This window comes from Pleuronectes platessa, chromosome 2 (assembly GCF_947347685.1).
Source record: "Pleuronectes platessa chromosome 2, fPlePla1.1, whole genome shotgun sequence".
NCBI classification, from domain to species: Eukaryota; Metazoa; Chordata; class Actinopteri; order Pleuronectiformes; family Pleuronectidae; genus Pleuronectes; species Pleuronectes platessa.
Genome location: NC_070627.1, coordinates 3,827,047 through 3,847,026, shown reverse-complemented (window position 1 = coordinate 3,847,026; position 19,980 = coordinate 3,827,047). Strand labels below are relative to the sequence as shown.

The 19,980-nt window shown below is 48.0% G+C and overlaps 1 protein-coding gene across 1 annotated transcript in view; it reads left to right on the top strand.

The window, feature by feature from the left end:
- The window catches only part of LOC128462062 (filamin-B), a 47,173-nt gene extending 27,415 nt beyond the window's left edge, over nt 1-19,758 (top strand). Inside the window, exons 16-49 of the mRNA XM_053447315.1 lie at nt 2,356-2,479; nt 3,782-3,942; nt 4,065-4,155; nt 4,272-4,426; nt 4,792-4,909; nt 5,229-5,308; nt 5,398-5,583; nt 5,750-6,064; nt 6,314-6,431; nt 6,785-6,985; nt 7,207-7,380; nt 7,493-7,655; nt 7,787-7,947; nt 8,073-8,364; nt 8,689-8,842; nt 8,936-9,125; nt 9,208-9,455; nt 10,105-10,188; nt 10,973-11,078; nt 11,236-11,376; nt 11,958-12,086; nt 12,481-12,654; nt 12,852-13,010; nt 13,102-13,305; nt 13,383-13,535; nt 13,681-13,803; nt 14,720-14,986; nt 15,108-15,245; nt 15,344-15,459; nt 16,797-16,929; nt 17,015-17,191; nt 17,368-17,586; nt 17,782-17,991; nt 18,401-19,758. Of these exons, the coding sequence (XP_053303290.1) occupies nt 2,356-2,479; nt 3,782-3,942; nt 4,065-4,155; nt 4,272-4,426; nt 4,792-4,909; nt 5,229-5,308; nt 5,398-5,583; nt 5,750-6,064; nt 6,314-6,431; nt 6,785-6,985; nt 7,207-7,380; nt 7,493-7,655; nt 7,787-7,947; nt 8,073-8,364; nt 8,689-8,842; nt 8,936-9,125; nt 9,208-9,455; nt 10,105-10,188; nt 10,973-11,078; nt 11,236-11,376; nt 11,958-12,086; nt 12,481-12,654; nt 12,852-13,010; nt 13,102-13,305; nt 13,383-13,535; nt 13,681-13,803; nt 14,720-14,986; nt 15,108-15,245; nt 15,344-15,459; nt 16,797-16,929; nt 17,015-17,191; nt 17,368-17,586; nt 17,782-17,991; nt 18,401-18,588 (5,652 nt within the window). The 3' untranslated portion in view covers nt 18,589-19,758. The remainder of the gene's footprint in view (nt 1-2,355; nt 2,480-3,781; nt 3,943-4,064; nt 4,156-4,271; nt 4,427-4,791; nt 4,910-5,228; nt 5,309-5,397; nt 5,584-5,749; nt 6,065-6,313; nt 6,432-6,784; nt 6,986-7,206; nt 7,381-7,492; nt 7,656-7,786; nt 7,948-8,072; nt 8,365-8,688; nt 8,843-8,935; nt 9,126-9,207; nt 9,456-10,104; nt 10,189-10,972; nt 11,079-11,235; nt 11,377-11,957; nt 12,087-12,480; nt 12,655-12,851; nt 13,011-13,101; nt 13,306-13,382; nt 13,536-13,680; nt 13,804-14,719; nt 14,987-15,107; nt 15,246-15,343; nt 15,460-16,796; nt 16,930-17,014; nt 17,192-17,367; nt 17,587-17,781; nt 17,992-18,400) is intronic.
- The last annotated feature ends 222 nt before the right edge of the window (nt 19,759-19,980 follow it).

The following is a 19,980-nucleotide window of genomic DNA, read 5'->3' as shown; positions in this document are numbered from 1 at the left end:
TTGGTGGTTGAGCTTCTGCTCTGTTCTCAGCTACAATCGTCTGATCCATCTTTTAAGTCACTGTAAGTCTACTTTGGACCAAGTTGTCCAAGAAATGATATTCATAAAAAGGATGTGAGTGAAAATGTTTTCATTTTTCAGTTGAGATTTACACTAATCATTTCTCGGTCACCACCTTTCATTTAGTTTTATCATCACAGTTTGAGGTATTTATTTTCTTTTGTTGTAACTGTGAGGTTACCGACTTCTTCAGCTGTCTTCACTTGGTTGTTGTTGTTGTTTTTAGGCGTTTATAGTTTCACCCACTGGGTAAATAAGTCTGGTGAGAAACTGCCAGTTGGCCTCGGACCTGTTGAGTCCGTGAGCTGCTCAGGAATTTGACCCTGATGCCAACAACAAGCAGCAGGAGTTGACAAAAGTCTTTTGTGTTGTAAGACGACGGAGGCACAAAGTCCAAAAGCTGCTCAATAAACCTGAACTCTTTTATTTAGCTGCTTCACAACATACATTATCTCAGAGGGCTTCACTTAGAAAGACGTTACATAATTATAGAGTGAACCCAACAGTCCCCACAACGAGCAATTACTCTGAGACAGTGGAGACAAAAAGAAAACCATTTCAAATCTTTAATGTTTAGATCTGGAAACTGCTCCATACTTTATGTGCTTATATTTCTTTTCATTTATCATAAATAAGAACATCCTGCAGCACATGAAAAAAAATGTTTTGTGTGCTGAAGACGAGATTTGCACTGGTCCACCCGAGACTTTCAACTGGTGCAGCGATGTTTGTACTTGTCTGAAAAGTTTGATTTCAGAGTTAGAGCTGATGTCACAGCGATGACTCAGCAGACTTGTTGTGAGCTGCAGCGGCCTGAAGGCTCCATGTTGCTATAGTGGAGGATGGAAGGTAAACAGCCCCACCCAGTTACCTGCTCCCAGCACTGGGAACATAGATCTGCTGCAGCGACACCTTTCATTTCAAAAACTGGGAAAGTAAAGAGGCCCGACTTTAACTGAGGTTGATATTCAATTGTATTTAGAAAAATAAGAATAGATAAGTAGCCACATTAACGACTAGTCTGTTTTAGTTTTTCGTCTTTTTTAATTTCATAACAGCTGATAAAGAAACTAAGAGGAAAACTTTCTCCAGACTTTCCTCTGGTTTCCATGTATCATGACGTTGGATGTGTGTAATCTGTTCAAACCACGACATTAAACTTATTTTAATTCCCAGCTCTGTTTTCCCAAGACTAATTTAGTTAATGAAACTTAATTGCTGCATATTTCTGTCCTAACGCTCGTGAATCTGTTTTTTGTTACTAACGTGTTGAAACTCACCTTCATCATCATCATCATCAGCGTTTATCATCACTTCAGTTACACTACGATGGAAGTGAGATTGGTTTCAAAATAAATTCTCACATTTCATTTAAATGTTTTACTGTGTTGTTTGGTTCATTTTCACTCATTTCTCACTTGAGTAACCTTATTGTCATTTTAGCTAATTCTTTTTCTATAGAATTTAATAATGTATTTCACTCATTTAAGTTTATAATTTTTCCCTCGAGAGACCAACTGGAAATAGACTCAATTAAACTTCTTTTAAATTCAGTGTGTTTAGAGTGATTATATTATATATGAGTCGTTTGCCTTTCACTTAACACGTTGACCATTAATATCCCTTCAGAATCTGTACATGAAACATGATCTAATTATGCCCATTCCTCTTTGTTCCATCAAAAAAATAAAATGTAATCTATTTTTTTAACACTAAATCTCTTTTAACATGTGTCTTTTCAAAATTTTCAACATGGAATACATTTAGCAGATAAAAACTATAAAAAATAACAGGGTTAGGGTTAACACACCCTTTCAAAATCAACTTGTGGTTTATTGTTTTGGTTTATACTTGCCATATATTAGTTTAGTCTTTTCACTTTTATTAATTATTGATTGTAGCATGTGCAGCTGTAGCTGTAAATTTAGCGAAAATACCAATATCTTAGTCTCTTAGAAGAGACGACAAACTAAAAAGTTTTCACTTGAGTAAATCTAAATTCTGATGTACTCTACATTTTAATATAACCTTTTAACAGATGTTCTGTTATGTTTAGCCATAGGAGACACAACTATCACATTTAAAGATGTATATAATCTACATAATGTATAGAGACAAAAAAAACAAGTGGATCCAGGACGGAGCCTTGTGGGACTCCAGATTCTGAGTTCATTCTCTGTAATGATGAAAAACTGCCAAAAACCAAGTGACTGTTTATAGTTTGTGTATGAAGATGGATTTTTACATAACCTTAAATTGTTAAATTAAGATGTTGTTTCCTGTCGGTGCTCGTAGGTGAATGTGGGGAAAGGAAGTCACCCCAACATGGTGAAGGTGTTCGGTCCTGGAGTGGAGAGAACCGGCCTGAAGGCCAACGAGCCCACACACTTCACCGTGGACTGTTCAGGAGCCGGAGATGGTAACACACACCCCCCCACACAAACACACACACAGAGTCACACACACACACACACACACACACACACACACACACACACACACACACACACACACACACACACACACACACACACACACACACACCCCCACACAAACACACACACAGAGTCACACACACACACACACACACACACACACAGGGTAATAATTAAGACAGGAAATCCTCCCTGACTGTTTTATTCGGTGCGACAGCAATTTCCATCTGTTTCAGAACAACACACAAAGAGTTTCACAAACCACAAGAAGTTTACACACTGCTTATAAGTACACATACATGTACACTCACCTTTATATTGTCTGGAAATGATTACAACACACACACACACACACACCTTTCCTGCTCTATTCTGGCGATGATGTCAAGGCAGAAACATCCTGACAGGATATTCATCATTCTGAAGGAGGAACACACACACACACACACATTTCATCATTTACCTGCCGTGCAAACCCCCCACTGAGCACTTTATTAGGATCACCAGTCTAGCACTGGGAAGTTCTTCCCTTCGCTCCAGTCTCAGTTCTTTGTGGCATTGATTCCATAAAATTATGAAAACCTTCCTTTTGAGATTCTCCCTCATTTCCACAGATTTACAGTATTAGTGCCGCTCCACCTCTGATAACTTGCTCACATTAAATATAATTTTTAATAATCCTTGAGAGGTGAGTTTATGAACAGATATTTCTAGTTTTTACCTCAACAATAAGGACCAGAGAAAAGGCCTCAGTACCTCTTTCTATTGTTGTGCACAACGGGCCATTGTTTATTATGATTGAACACACTTGTCAAACAACATTGTGTTGATTGCTCCTCCCGGGCGAGCAAGCTATGTGGGGGCAGCAGGCGCGGTTCTAAAGAGAGAGAGAGAGAGAGTTGAGTGGCTGTCAGTGGTTCCTCCTGCTGCTCAGAATCTGACCTGGTTCTGTTGTCTGTTGGTTTCCTGGGTCATTCCTCTCATACTCTGAATTCCTGAGCTGTGATTGATGGCCGCGCTCGGCTGCAGGGAACTCACATTGTGCTGAACGGTTGGTTTGTTGTTTACATTAGAGCTCATGTCTTTGTGGCGTCCCGGCGGCAAAGTGCAGCTGACGTGAATCAATTATCTAGATGGGGGGGGCAGACGGAAAACACACCTTCCAGCACCCTCTTGTGTTTCTCTGAGAGTTTGCTGTCACACTGGGAAGTAAAAAGAAACTGTAATAACATATGGTTTCACATCTGATTATCCAACGCTCAAATATTGTGTTCATATTGTTTCAGGTGACGTCAGCGTGGGAATTAAATGTGACGCCAACATGGTCGGTGAGCAGGAAGCTGACGTGGATTTTGACATCATCCCCAACGCCAACGACACGTTCACCGTCAAATACATCCCCCCCGCTGCGGGACGACTCACCGTTAAAGTCCTGTTCACAGACAAGGTACACACACACACACACACACACACACACACACACACACACACACACACACACACACACACAGCTGTTAGGCCTGGAGGTTTAGTTTCAGATGTTGACAGGATATGAATGTTTTCCCACAGGAAGTACCACAGAGCCCCTTCCAGGTCAAAGTTGCTCCTTCACACGATGCATCGAAGGTTAAAGCAGAGGGTCCCGGACTGGCTCGCACTGGTGAGACACACACTCACAGACACACACACACACACACACACACACACACACAGCTCTTGGTCTAATCAGCCAGTTGTACTTTAAATCTCTCTCTCTCTCCTCCTCGACCTGTGCAGGCGTGGAGAGTGGGAAGCCGACTCATTTCACCGTGTTGACTAAAGGAGCCGGCAAAGCACCGCTGGACGTCTCCTTCTCCTCGCCGGTCAAAGACTTCGACATCATCGACAACTACGACTACTCTCAGACGGTCAAGTACACACCTGTCACACAGGTACTGCCCACACGCACCAGCCCAGTGGTTACGACAGATACACAACTGATCAACGGGGACATCACATAAGCTCCTGCACAACCGCTAATCACAAACTGTCTTCCAATGTGCGTCACAATAAATAGCCGTGCATGAGGCTGTTCAATATTTTCACTGAGAGATCCCTGTATTGTCTCAGCTCTTTATCAAACCAAGATGATAGGAGGATAAGAGTTGTGAGAGTGAGATCAAATCCTCCTCAGCCGCGATGACAGTTGTACTCACCAGTTGTGTTCGCACAAAAACAACAAACCTCGCAGACGCTCATCTCGACCGGTCTTCAGTCACTTAACATCTCAAACAGTAACCGTTGAATCCGCCTGCAGGGGGATACGGCCGTCTCTGTGACGTTCGGAGGAGACCCCATCGCCAAGAGCCCGTTCACGGTCGGGGTGGCCGCCCCGCTGGACCTGGACAAGGTCACAGTGGACGACCTGGATGGAAGTAAGAGCTCTTCAGCCTTTGTCTGGTTTGAATCTGTGGAGTTAAATCTCTGCAAACATGTAAAAGGTCATTGAAGTTTCTATCAGCAAATACATGTCCAGGGCACCAGCATCTGCAGAGGGAAGATTATTATAGATTATATGATTAGAATATAGGACAAGATGGTAAATATCCATTGTAGGTCTGAAGGTCTTCTGCACAATTTAAGTTATCATTAGATATTAGCAGGTGTTAGTTGGTATTTAGTATTAGTGGAGCTCTGCACTTTAACATAATCTGTTAGTCGTATATTGTTTTAATTGTAAAACTCTGATTTCAGGAGTGGAGGTCGATCAGGAGCAGCAGTTTACGGTTGACACCAAGGGGGCAGGAGGTCAAGGCCACCTGGAGGTGGCAGTGGTGAGTGCCAGACTCAGTCTAGTGTTGATTTTAATATTACAAATAAATAAAATTCATAAGAATTCACCAGTGCCTGTGTGTTTTCATAGCTGAGTCCCAGTCAGCGTGCTGTGCCCTGTAAAGTGGAGCCTCAGTCCAAGTCGGCCGATGTCAGCCTGGTGCGTTACACCCCCACAGAGGAGGGCCTGTACGCTGTGAACGTGTCCTACGATGGACACCCCGTCCCTGGGAGCCCCTTCCCTGTCGAGGCCCAGCTGCCTCCAGACCCAAGCAAGGTAACATCACTGTTAGCATCAGTCACTTTCCATGACACATGTAAATCTGTGGAATCGTTGAATAACACCAATAAAACATCAACAAAAAAGGTGAAATCAACAAATTTAACTGTAATAGAAGTGGCTGCATGACCTCACTGCTGCCCCCCCCCCCCCCCCCCCCCAGGTGAAGGCGTTTGGTCCGGGCCTGAAAGGGGGTTTGGTGGGGAACCCTGCAGAGTTCACCATCGACACCAAGGGGGCTGGCACCGGAGGCCTGGGGCTGACGGTGGAGGGGCCGACCGAAGCCAAGATCGAGTGCTCGGACAACGGAGACGGGACCTGCTCTGTCTCTTACCTGCCCACCGAGCCTGGAGACTATCTGGTCAACATCCTGTTTGAGGAGGTCCACATCCCCGGCTCGCCGTTCAGGGCGGACATCCAGATGCCCTTTGACCCCTCCAAGGTGGTGGCGTCAGGGTCGGGCCTGAAGAGAGCCAAGGTGAGGGTCCAGAGGGGCAATGAGCAGGAGGGCTGAAGATTCAAACTGGGGGGGGGGGGGGGGGGGACTCTAAGTTGCATGGGTTGCTAGAACCACTTATTAATCTCGACGAAATGGAAAAACATTGAGCTACATGTGGTTGGAAACTCTCAGCGGGGGAACATAGCTTTTTCCAGGTTCAGTGATAAAATGTCTGTTTAATAGTTTCTAAAGAATGAAGTGGTGACGCAGCCTGTTGTGTCCCTGCAGGTCGGTGAGACCAGTGTGGTGAATGTGGACTGTTCCCTGGCTGGACCGGGTCAGCTCAGCCTGGAGGCCCTGCCAGACTCCTCCCCCTCCAGCCCCACTGGCTCGGCTCCAGGCTCCGGTAACTTTCAATCACACAGCCTCTGTTTTAGTTTCCAGGTTACGTTCAACATTTGTAAAATCAGCTAATTTTAGATGAGAGGTTTTATTTTAGCAGAAGCTATGTGCCGCCTATAAGGATGAATAAAGAATAATAGAAAAAACAATACCTTTGTTAATAGTGAAAATGTGATTATTAGATGATTGTTCAGGTCTCGTCTCTGTGGAGGCCTCATGGTCCAGTGTGATGGAGAATCAGAGAATGTTCTCAAACGAGCCCTGAAGCCAGAAACCACCGGCTTTGTCTCTTCACCGCTCTGTAACTCCATCCTTCATTCTGCGATGAGAAAGTGAAAGTGAGACCTGTTGTTCCAGGTGTGAGAGCTAAGACGGAGGTGGTGGACAACAAAGACGGGACCTACACCGTCACCTACGTCCCTCTGACCTCGGGGATGTACACGCTGCTGCTGAAGTACGGAGGAAAGGCCGTCCCCGGTTTCCCGGCCAAGGTGATGGTGGATCCTGCTGTGGACACCTCGAAGGTCAAAGTGTTTGGACCTGGAGTGGAGGGACAAGGTGCAGTGTGGACCTTACGTGTAGCTGTGTTAACTGACTGATAAATATAACTTAAATTCCTACTTTGACCATAAACTTTGTCGAAATCTGTAATTTGAGAGCACAAATGAGTATTAAATGCATATTCAGCTAAAAGAAAAATAAATCTCAGTTTCCTTCATGATGATTTCTCAGGCTCATTAAATTCATCTTTAAACCCCCCCCTCTCTGCTCCCCTGCAGCTATTTTCCGAGAAGCCACCACAGACTTCACGGTGGACGCTCGTCCCCTGAGCCGGCGAGGAGGCGACCACGTGAAGGCTGAGGTCAGGAACCCGTCCGGAGCGCTGACTGACTGTCAGGTGACCGACGAGGCCGACGGCACCTACAGAGTGGAGTACACTCCCTTTGAGAACGGTAACACCCCCCGAGCCCGTGTGTTCAAACCCCAGTATCAAGATGAAGCTCTGAGCCGTGTCGTGGTGTCAGGTTCCTCAGCTGCTCTCCCTCCTGCTGCGTTTTGTTTCAGGCGTCCACAGCGTCCAGGTTCTGTACGACGACACGCCGGTTCCCAAGAGCCCGTTCAGGGTCACCGTGTCGGAGGGATGTGACCCCAGCAAGGTGGTGGCGTCCGGCCCCGGGCTCCAACAAGCCCTGACCGACAAAACCAACAAGTTCAACATCGTCACCAGGTGCTGCCGGGGGAGCCAACCCACTTATCAAATCTTTTTAATGTCGTGTTTCTGAGTATTAAGACTCCTCTCTGACTCATAAGAATTGCTTTTATATTACAATGTCTCATTCTGCATTTACCCGTGAACAGAGGGGCGGGTATCGGCGGCCTCGGCATCACCGTGGAGGGTCCGTCAGAGTCCAAGATGTCTTGTAAGGACAACAAAGATGGCAGCTGCAGCGTGGAGTACGTCCCCTACACGCCCGGACTCTACGACGTCAACATCACCTACGGGGGGGAGCACATCCCCGGTGAGATCACATTCCTTCTTTAAACCCTTAAAACACGTTATTGTTATGATTGTTATGATTGTTATGATTTGTGGGATTGTGTTTCCGGTTGTTTTTGTGACATCTCCTCTTTATGCTCTCTCCAGGAAGTCCGTTCAAAGTCCCGGTGAAGGACGTGGTGGACTCCAGTAAGGTCAAAGTGACCGGTCCCGGCGTGGGGTCAGGGGTCAGATGCAACATCCCACAATCCTTCACGGTGGACTGCAGGAAGGCGGGCGTGGCCCCCCTGGCCGTGGCTGTCACGGCTCCTAAAGGCGTCGCTGAGCCCGTGGAGGTGAAAGACAACGGGGACGGGACTCACTCGGTGTCCTACGTCCCCTCGGTGGAGGGACCGTACTCTGTGGCCGTCAAGTACGCAGAGGAGGACGTCCCCCGCAGGTACTCGTCAGTACTGCACTACAGAAGTACTAATGTAACGGGAGCTGAACATTTTATCAGTTGTCATTTCGACTCAAAGATGAACTGATTAGAGGTCAGTGGCTGAATGTCATAGTGTCCTCATGAGTCTGGGGAAAGACATGAATGTAGACGGAAACTTCACTGGTCAGTGGAGGCCACCACCAGGGGGCAGTGTTTCTGCTTAAAGCAAAAATCTGTTTTTAGACTAACACAGAAATCCCCCCTGGTGGCTGCAGTGGGGATTTGGTGCCTTGCTCAGGGGCTCTGACATCAGTCTCTTTAGTAACTTGTGTCCTCTCTCAGTCCCTTCAAGTTCCGGGTTCTGCCCACTCATGATGCCAGTAAGGTGCGAGCCAGTGGGCCCGGTCTGACCAGTGGTGTCCCGGCCAGCTTCCCCGTCGAGTTCAACATCGACGCCAAGGACGCCGGCCAGGGTCAGCTGAGCGTGGCCATCACCGTAAGACACACAGACTCACAATCACACAATCGCACAAACGATGATTCAACCGATCTGGAGTTTGATCAACGTGGCCCCCTCCTTTCATTTCAGGACCAGGATGGTAAGACCAAGCAGCCCAGTATCCAGGACAAGGGGGACGGGACGTACGGGGTGTCTTACGTCCCGGACCGCGCCGGACGCTACACCATCGTGATCAAGTACGGTGGAGACGACATCCCGGCCTCGCCCTACAGAGTCCGGGCCACGGCCAGCGGAGACGCCAGCAAGTGCACCGTCACAGGTACGTGAGAATCAAATGTCTCACAGGAACCACATGTCCAAAACGCACAAACCCTAATAACCCCCCCCCCCCCCCCCCTCAGGTCCCGGCGTGGGCCCCACGGTGGCCATAGGCGAGGAGCTGGGCCTGGTGGTGAACGCCACGGGGGCCGGGAAGGGGAAGGTGAGCTGCGTGGTGGTGCAGCCCGACGGCAGCGAGGTGGAGGCCGAGGTCCTGGAGAACGAGGACGGGACCTTCGACATCTTCTACACGGCTCCGGCTCCCGGGAACTACGTGATCTACGTGCGCTTCGGAGGAGAGAACGTCCCACGCAGCCCCTTCAAAGTCATGGTGAGGGACACTACTGGGAAGTCTGGGAGTGGAAACTGGTTTTTATACAGGAGGAGGTGGTTGATTGTTGCAGCTTTGAGCGGAAGAGCATCATGGAGACAGATGGAGAAATCGTGTTTCTTTTCACTCTGGAAACTTGAGTTGTGTAAATTACACAAATTCCAATTCGCACACCAGGATTTACCCATGAGGCCTCAGCATATGTCAACTTCCTGTCTTTCTGTGTCGCAAACATGTGTTACAGATTCAGCATTAAGATCAGAGGAGTCTTTGAAGGGAGCAAATCAAATTTGAGTTTTCTTTGATTTTAAACCTGAACTAAACGTCTGTGTAACGTGTGAACGGGACTGAAGTTTGTTGACAGAACTTTCAGGACTGAGCAAAAAGTTGGAAGAACTAGAACTGAAGTGAGGAAGCTTCAAAAATCAGCTGTGAATAGATTTAATTTCACAATTAAACTTCCGTAGATGGAAAAACTAACTAATATTTGCTGTTTTAAAATAGAACTTGTGTTATCTGACAAGTGGAGCTCTAACTTGCGATGGCCCTACTGAGGAGAAACCTCCACACATGTGTACAAAGGTGGTGTCCGTGTGTGTGTGTGTGTGTGTAGCAGGTCACATGTTAACCCTTAATATTGTGTCTTCAGGCTACTGATGAGGTACCGATGATGCAACAGCAGATGTCTCAACAGCAAAAGGCCGCTCCCCCTGGAGCTGGGTTTCAGCCCTGGGTACCAAAACACAAAATATGCATTAACACAACACAAACACACACACACACACACACGTCATGTAAGCATGCAACCAACAAGCTGTAATACACACAATGTTTTTTATGATTAGTGTAAAATGACCTTTTAATGGTCAGTCAGATTCACACAAACATTCAAAACACACACGAATACACACTGCAGACTCACATTACAATCTATAGTCCATATAAACACAACATTACATGTACACACACGCGCGCACACACACTCGGCTCCTCTCTGTTGCAGGTTACTGGCTGCTGGTTCACACCTGACCTCGCTCTCTCTCCCATTCTAACGTGTCCTCGCTCGACCGCTTTGCTTCCTCTGCCATCTCTTCATCTTTTTGTCTCAGCCAATGGGATCGCAGCAAACTTCTCACATCATCACATAAACAATGGTTACGGGTTATTCTTTTTCTCGTCTCCAGGAGATTGGTTGTGGTGGTCTCTCTCTCTCTCTCTCTCTCTCTCTCTCCCTCTCTCCCTCTCCCTCTCTCTCCCTGAGTGCACCCCTCATCGCTGTGGCCGCATCACAGTCACCTCCTCATCATCATCATCATCATCAACAACATCATCAACCTCCTCTTCCTCTCTCTCTTCCTGCTCCATCGCTACACACTTCCCAGGATGCCCCTGGGTGGGCGGGGCTTGGATGCAGCAGCAGCATGTTTCTAACGCAGGTCGTGAACAGGAAGCGTTTCAGTGTTGAATCACACGTTGAAGTCTGTGTGTGTGTGTGTGTGTGTGTGTGTCTCCTCCAGGTGACCTCGGATGGCTCTGAGCCAATCAGCAGCAGCGTGAACGGAAGTGGCTTCCGGTCGTTCGACATGGTGATACCGTTCTCCTTCAGGAAGGGAGAGATCACCGGTAACTGCAAAAATCAAGTGTTTGCCGGCTGATTTTTAACCTAAGTCCTTTTGCAAAAAGTTCAGATTAACCAACAACTGAAATCTCAAACAGAAATCAGCTGTGAACGTGTGTGTGTGTCTGTGTGTGTGTCTGTGTGTGTCTGTGTGTGTCTCAGGTGAGGTGCTGATGCCTTCAGGTAAATCTGCTCAGCCGCTGATCACAGACAACCTGGACGGGACGGTCACTGTTCAGTACTCGCCCACCGAGGCCGGCCTGCACGAGATGCACATCAAGTACAACGGCACGCACATCCCAGGTTTGCACTCGACACACACACACACACGCACACAGACACACACACACACACAAGGTGCAGAGGTGAGCGGTAGACACATGGTGAGCAGGACAGAACCTGCTGCCGGGCTGTTTGGACGTTTTGACGTCATTGACGGGAAGGAACACGGAGAGAGTCGGTGATTAGGGATCTGTCTCTGTGGTAAACAGAAGGTGTGCACGGTGCATGTTTGTGATTAAGTGTGTGTGTGTGTGTGTGTGTGTGTGTGTGTGTGTGTGTTTATTGCTTATTTTCAACCAGCAGGAGAAAACGATTAACAATCAGCCTGTAATGACGTTAGACCCTGAGAATCTGTGTAGGGGTTTGTGTGTGTGTGTCTGTGTGTGTGTGTGTGTGTGTGTGGGGGGGGGGGGGGTCCCTTGTGTACCTTTCTCACACATACCTTGAGCAGAAGTCCTCATGGGAAGCACGTGTCAAAACCTAATTTCTGAGGCCTGAGGTCAGCCTCTCCCAACATGAGACACTGATTCAGATTTATGTACCTGTAGATTTGACCCCTGTTGTTGTTGTTGTATTGTTGAATTTGTGTGTGTGTGTTTCAGAGTCTCCCCTCCAGTTCTATGTGAATCACGCCAGCAGTCCCAACGTCACGGCCTACGGCCCCGGTCTGAGTTACGGCGTGGCCCAGAAGATGGCCACGTTCACCGTGTTCACAGAGGACGCCTCCGAAGGTACGAGAGGAACCAGGAGATATCGTTTTTAAATCCAAAGTCAAGTTTCCATCCATCGGTCAAAATGTTTGTGTATTTAATGCCGATGTGTTGGTTCTGTCTTGTTCTTTTAAACACAATATGTCTGGGACACTTTGAGGGATTTCTTCAAGTTAGGTTCAAATGTTCAGTTGGACTCAAATGTCCTGATTTGGTTTCGGTGACAACACAAAATTGTTCAAATGGACTCAAAGATTAGCTGCTTAGTTTTCATTGGTCAAAGGTTCACAGTGACATGTCTGTGACTTCTTGTAAAATGTATTATGAGCCAAATAAAATATTGTTTTAAGATCCTGTTGTAAATATTGTGTGTGTCTGTGTGTGTGTGTCTGTGTGTGTGTGTGTGTCTGTCCAGGCGGTCTGGACTTGGCCATCGAGGGTCCGTCCAAAGCGGACATCACCTGCGTGGACAACAAGGACGGGACGTGCAGCGTCAGCTACATGCCCACTCTGCCCGGAGACTACAACATCCTGGTGAAGTACAACAACGAGCACATCGCCGGCAGCCCGTTCACGGCCAGGATCACCGGTCAGTCTACACACAGACACACAAAAACACACATCCAATGATAAACAACCCCAAACCCTCTACATATGCTCAGGATAACAAACTGAATGTACCTGCATTCAAAACGCATTTTGTTTAAGCAACAATCCGACTTCCCAGAGGCTCCCCAGCAGTGTGTCACCTCTGTGTTTGTGTGTTTGTGTGTCTGTGTGTTGCAGAGGACAACCAGCGGCGCTCTCATGTCAAACTGGGCTCAGCGGCAGATTTCTCTCTGGATATAAACGAGACGGACCTCAGCCTGCTGACCGCCAGCATCCGGTCGCCGTCCGGCCGGGACGAGCCCTGCCTGCTGAAGAGGATGACCAACAACCACATCGGTATGACACATTCAAAAATACACGTTTTGAAAGTGATTCAAATCTGAATTTATTAAAATATCCCTCCTCCTCCTCCTCCTCCTCCTCTCAGGGATCTCCTTCATCCCCCGGGAGGTGGGTGAACACCAGGTCAGCATCCTGAAGAACGGCCGGCACGTGGCCAACAGTCCCATCACCATCATGGTCGTCCAGTCGGAGATCGGAGACGCCAGCCGGGTCCAAGCTCACGGCGACGGCCTCGTCCAGGGAACCACGTTCACCAACACCAGCTTCGTGGTGGACACACGAGAGGCCGGTCAGTGCAGCCAGCCACTGGGAACTGTCTTATGTCTTTAACCAGTAAGTGTTAACCTCGTTTCTCTGCATGTCCAGGTTACGGAGGCCTGGCTCTGTCCATCGAAGGTCCCAGTAAGGTGGACATCCAGACGGAGGACATGGAGGACGGGACGTGTGGAGTCACTTACTGTCCGACCGAGCCCGGGAACTATATCGTCTCCATCCGCTTCGCTGAGGAACACGTCCCAGGTTAGAGGAGAAACACTATTACTACTTAGAGCTATAGATGTGTGTAGCAAGAGATTTACTGCAGCATAGTGTGAGATATCCTCTTTGACAAATAGAGTTGTGTGTTGGTGTGTGTGTTTGTGTGTGTGTGTCTGTGTGTCAACAGGAAGTCCGTTCACAGTGCGGGTGACGGGCGAGGGTCGAATCCGGGAGAGCATCACTCGACGACAGAAGGCAGCATCTGTCTCCAGCGTGGGGAGTGTGTGTGACCTCAGTCTGAAGATACCAGGTACACACACACACACACACACACACAGAAACACACACACACTAACTGTAAACTTGTGGAGCAGAGTTTGCTTGTTTCGATGAAGACAACGTCCTGCGTCTTCAGAGCTTCTCTAAAGCTGTTTCCTGTCTGTAGTTCTTCTCAGTGCTGTTGTCTGTGTCCTGTCTCATCTTTCTTTTATGATCTTTCCTTCCTTTTCCTTCCATTCCTCCCTTTATCTCAACCATCCTCTTCCTCCCCTTTCTCTTCTCACCTTCTCTCCCTCAGCTTATCTTAACTTTCTCCTCCTCTGCCTTCTGTCCCCTTCACTCATCTCTCCTCTTCCTCCTCCTCCTCCTCTTCCTCCTCCTCCTCCTCCTCTGTGTTCTCCTTCCTCCACCTCCTCCTGGCCATCCTCCTCTTCCTCCAGTGAGCTGGTTCCTCCTGGTCTTGTCTCGGCAGCTCCTCTCTCCCTCCCGCTCCCGCTCCTACTGCTCCCTCTGGTGGTCTGGCAGCTCCAGGGGCGGCGGGGCTCGTGGCTCCGCTGTGGCCCCGGGTCGGAGCCTCTCTCCGGGGCGCGTCCGCCTCATCTCCGGCCTCTCTGGTCTGGTGCTCGCGGGCAGAGAGAAGGAAGTGAAGGGTGTTTGTGTGGTTGATGCCCGCTGCTCGGGGGGCGGTGCAGGGCTGGAGGGTGCGTTACAGAGCCTTAGGAAAAAATATACGCTGCAACATAACATAAGCTTTATTATGCTGCAGCTGTTTGTGTGTGTGTGTGTGTGTGTGTGTGATTCCTTATCTGTTTCAGCTTTATTTTGGTTTGTGGTTTGAGTGACACATTGGATAAATCACAGAAAGACGTCAGATATCAGAACAGAATGCATCATGGTACTTCCTCTGCCTGTCGGGTCGACCTCACATCTCGTGTCTGTCCTCACAGCGATGGACATGAAGGACGTCACCGCGGAGGTCACGTCCCCCTCGGGAGCCAGTCAGCCGGCCGAGCTGGTCGCGGCCGGGAACGACACCTACTGCGTGCGGTTCGTTCCCACCGAGATGGGCGTGCACAGTGTGAGCGTGAGGTACAGGGGCGTGCACGTGCCAGGCAGCCCCTTCCAGTTCACCGTGGGCCCGCTGGGAGAGGGCGGGGCCTCCAAGGTGCGAGCAGGAGGTCCGGGACTGGAGGGAGCACAGGCAGGAGAGCCGGGTAAATATATAAACACCCAAACACACTTTACACTTATAGGGAGAAATCCTGGACTGATGTAAGACTGTGATGTGGATTTGTAGTTTTAAAAGTCTTTGAAAGTTTCTCTCCTGCTCCACAGCTGAGTTCAGCATCTGGACGAGGGAGGCGGGGGCCGGCGGCCTGTCCATCGCCATGGAGGGGCCGAGCCGGGCCGAGATCTCATTTGACGACCGCAAGGACGGATCCTGTGGCGTCTCGTACATCGCTCAGGAGCCCGGTACAGAGAACATGCTGTTTCACAAAATCAGACTAACAAGAAGACTGAACTCCAGAGGTGTGTTGTGAGCGTTTCTCTCTCTCCTCCTCGTCCTCCAGGTGATTATGAGATTTCGGTGAAGTTCAACGAGCAGCACATCCCCGACAGCCCCTTCCTGGTCCCGGTCGTGGCTCCGGTGAACGACGCCCGGCGCCTCACTGTTACCGGCCTTCAGGTGAGGCACGAGGAGACACCTCCACACCCAGCCTGCCCTGCCTTGCTAAAGGGCTCTGAGGCACAGTTGCATAAGAAATCTGACTTTATATGATGTTACTCCTCTCATGACTGCGTCTGACTGGTCTGGGCTTTAATTCACATTTTAGTTTTTTATTGATCATTTGAACTTTAGCACCAACAACATCCGAACTCTGATGAATTGACTCACTTATATCAGGCAGATTAAAGTATTGGAGTTTTCTTTATGCAACTGGTCTCATGGACGTGACCCCGGTCAGGCAAACTGTGAGTTTCTAAATGGAAATCTCAAACAGCCTTTGCCTGGCTCGGGTCATCCCTCTCCTCGTCTGGTGTGGAGCTGCTGGTGTTTCTCTTGTGTTTCATTTAAAGGCTCCTAACAGCAACATCATCATCTTCATCATCTTCATCATCATCGGCAGCAGCACCTTCAGCTCGCTGGTTGACTGGTCACAGCAGACAGAGGCGTCCTGCTCTCCTCATGGAGTCTGTAGTTTGTCTGTAGTTTGTCTGTAGCTGTAGATAAAGCTCCGCTCTTCTGTTTGTTGTATCTGGCTCTTTGTAGCCCAGTCAACAGGAAGCACTGGTTTCCTCCTTCTTAATGGGAATAACGCTGCAGACACGATCAATCTGTGACTTCACGGAAGATTATCAACAGTTTTTCTGTTTAATGTCAATATTTGAAATTTATTGAGCAGATCTGATTAGTTGCAAAAATCTAATTTCTAGCATTTAAATGATCGTTTTTGAATTTCTTACATTCTAATCAAAAATACACCATGGTTATATCATTTGCTCAAATTCATATCAATGTTATATAGTTAAATATAATATTATCATTGGGGTTATGAGCGTACATCCCAACTTTAGACCATTGTACTTCGTTCTTTTTTAGTTTTATTAACCTGTACAAGTTTACCATTTAAAAAATAATATATTAATACATTGTTTCTACTATTTACAACTTTATTATTAATTTACAAGAACTTTAGTCCCTCTCTGTAGTTTTTATCTCGGCCACAATTATTTAAAAACCTAATATAAAAGGCCCTAATAAAGAATATATGTATCCCTTCTTATTCCCTGATGACTTCCTTTAAGACTGTTGTGTGTCGTACACTCAGTGTGTGTAACTGCTTTGTAACATTGTGGGTCTGCCTCTGTCTGCTGGAGCTGCACCAGCAGGAGCTCAGGTAAGAGGAGGAGCAGAAGAGAGACGTAGTAGAAACTATTATACACTTAGTACTAGTATGCGAGTGTGTGTCTGTGTTTTGTTACTACGTCTGTCCACTGACTGTGTGCGTCCGACCTCTGCAGGAGTCTGGCCTGAAGGCGAATCACCCAGCATCCTTTGCGGTGCGTCTGAATGGAGCGCAGGGGAAGATGGAGGCCAAGGTCCACAGCCCCTCCGGTGCTCTGGAGGAGTGTGCCGTCACCGAGCTGGAGAAAGGTTTGTGTTTACCAGTTTGTTGAAGTGAGAACTCCAGGATGTTGGGAACCCGTTGGTAACGAATCCCCCCCCCCCCCCCCTCCAGACAAGTATGCCATCCGGTTCATCCCGAGGGAGAACGGCCTCCACTCCATCGACGTCAAGTTCAACGGCTCTCACATCCCGGGAAGTCCTTTCCAGGTCCGAGTCGGGGAACCGGGACAGACCGGAGAGCCGGGTCTGGTCACAGCGTATGGAGCTGGACTGGAGAGAGGCACCACAGGTGGGTTACCCGTCTGTCCAGCTGTGTGACCCCTGACCTCTTCACCTCTAGCTGGGTGACATGTCAGCTTCTCAAAAATACAAAGCCCAACGATTCACTTTTTGAATCTGCACCAAACCTCACACACGTCTTTAGTTGTAAGACTGTAAAATGTGGGAGTGTCTGTAATCCTGCAGGTTCCCAGTCAGAGTTCATCATCAACAACACCAAGGCGGGCCCCGGGGCCTTGGCCGTGACCATCGAGGGCCCCTCCAAGGTGAAGATGGACTGTCAGGAGGTTCCAGAGGGCTACAAGGTGCACTACACCCCCATGGCTCCCGGGAACTACCTGGTCAGCATCAAATATGGAGGACCCAACCACATCACTGGAAGTCCCTTCAAGGCTAAAGTCACAGGTAACGTGGTGAACGCCTCTGCTCAGAACCTAAAGAGCACCTCCTTGTGTCTGTGGGTCACTAATCAATCATTGAGGAACCATTGATTTCTATTTAATCCATCCGAAAACATCTGAAATGTGTTTATGGAAACTGGAAATTCGTTTTTTACAAAAGGAAAATACAAACAAACCTTTCTCCCTCCCGCTCTCTCAGGTCAGCGGCTGGTGACTGTGACCAACGCCAGTGAGACGTCCACCCTGACGGTGGACCCGGCCGTACGGGCGTCCAGCGGCAGCCTCACCCAGAGCATCATGCCCCGGCCCAGCGACTCGGACGCCAGCAAGGTGCAGAGCCGAGGCTCCGGCCTCAGCAAGGCCTTCGTGGGCCAGAGGAGCAGCTTCTCTGTGGACTGCAGCAAGGCCGGTAAGGACGTCTGCAAGGAGAGCTCCCTGTTCACCTGTGGGCATCAGACACAGACTCAGAACATGTTCACTGTGGTTTTACTCTTTAGATTCTCTGACACAGACACAGTGGGTTTGAATGAAGAGAACATTCAGGTTCACTAGATCCCGATTTTTTGTTTAGATCTGCACCAGGTTGCACAAACTCATAAATATCTTTCATCTTTAATAGAGAAATCAATGATATGCTGATAAAAGATTTGACAATGTTAAAGGAAGTGGGGGAAAAAATCGGTGATCAGTTCAGTGGTAACACAACTTCCCTGTTGGATTCGATCAGAAAGGACTCGTCTGACTTCTCTCTCTCTCTCTCTCTCTCTCTCTCTCTCTCTCTCTCTCTCTCTCTCTCTCTCTCTCTCTCTCGTCCTCAGGGAAGAACATGCTGCTGGTGGGGGTGCACGGCCCTCAGGCTCCCTGTGAGGAGGTGCTGGTCAAACACTTGGGCAACCTGCAGTACAACGTGGGCTACCTGCTGAGGGAGCGGGGCAGTTACGTCCTGGTGGTCAAGTGGGGCGAAGACCACATCCCGGGGTCCCCCTTCCACGTCGTGGTCCCGTGATAAACCCCCGCTCTGCACCCTGTACGATCCGGAATGGACACACGCGCTGCAATGCAAATTACAACAATGAGCGAGTGGCTTTAACAAAGCTTTGTGCGCAAACCTTTTCAGTTTGAATCAGATGTTTTAAGGAGGTTCTGCCCCGATGTGATTACTGTATATGTTGAGAAATGCCTCAACCTGCCCTTCAGAGATGGAAAAAACACGTTTTTAAAAACCCTTAAAGAGTTGAAGGGGATAGAAAACCACCACTTCAGTGACTTGAGACGTTCTGAGGGTGAAACCTCGGCTAATCTGGCCTGAAGGAAGCTGAGGGATGAAATCACCTGATTGGAGGAGGAGATATCATCAGACTTCTGCTGCCCTGAAATTACTAATTGACCAATTTTGCACTGGAGGAGTTTTTATACTTGATAGGTAAATTAAAGTTCGCTGGTTTCACAGAAGACGTTAGTTTGTGAGAATGTCTGCAACGTTTTCCAAAACTGTAAAACTGGAAGTCAGAGATCTGGAGAAGTGGAGCCGAACCTTTTTTAAAATGTTTATGATTTGATCTAAAAGTGGAAACAGCAGGCAGCACTTTCCCCGGTGTCGATGAAAACCCCAGAGTTCTGTGAGATTCCTCTTAGTTTCTGCACCGAGGAGCCAGATGAAGTTTCTCTGATTTAACCTGGTGCCACGAGGAGAAGCCAAAAATAACCAAAACAATGAAACTAAAAAACATCTCAACTTAAAGAACTGGACTTCTCTGTGTGTTTGCTTTATCGTCTTGTTAGTTTAAAGAACATCGACGAACCTGATTCTCTCTGACACGAAAACGCCAAACTGCACTCGACTACTGACGTCAGCTGATTTCTTTCTCTTGAACCTCTTTGAAAATTCCCACGAGTTCATAATGTCGCCGCAACTTCAGATCTGAGCTGCAGAGTTAAAGGTCAGATCTGCGTCTGAGTGGGAATCCTGTGTCCTCATGTCTGATCCGCCTGTCGTCGCCTTATCACTGCTACTTTTCGTTCTTTAGGGTTGTTGTGTTGTTGTGTTGTTTTTTTGTATGTGGGGAAAGAAAAAATTCATTTTGTATTTTGGGGGAAAAGGTGTTTTAACGTGAAAGTAAACTCTAGAGATGATGTACATTTGATAATTAAAATAAACTGGAATTAAGATGATCGACTTCAGTGTCTCCTTTCCTGGATCTCAGTTCAGTTCCCTCTCTTCACTTCACCTGAGGATTTAGTTACTGTGTTTTTAGAAAAATAATCGTGAGCAGATGTTCCTCAACTTCCTTAACTGCAGAGGTGTAAAAAGTACTGAAATATTGTACTCAAGTAAAAGTACCTTTACTGTGATGAAATTTTACTTAAGTACAAGTAAAAGAACCCATCTAAAAATCTA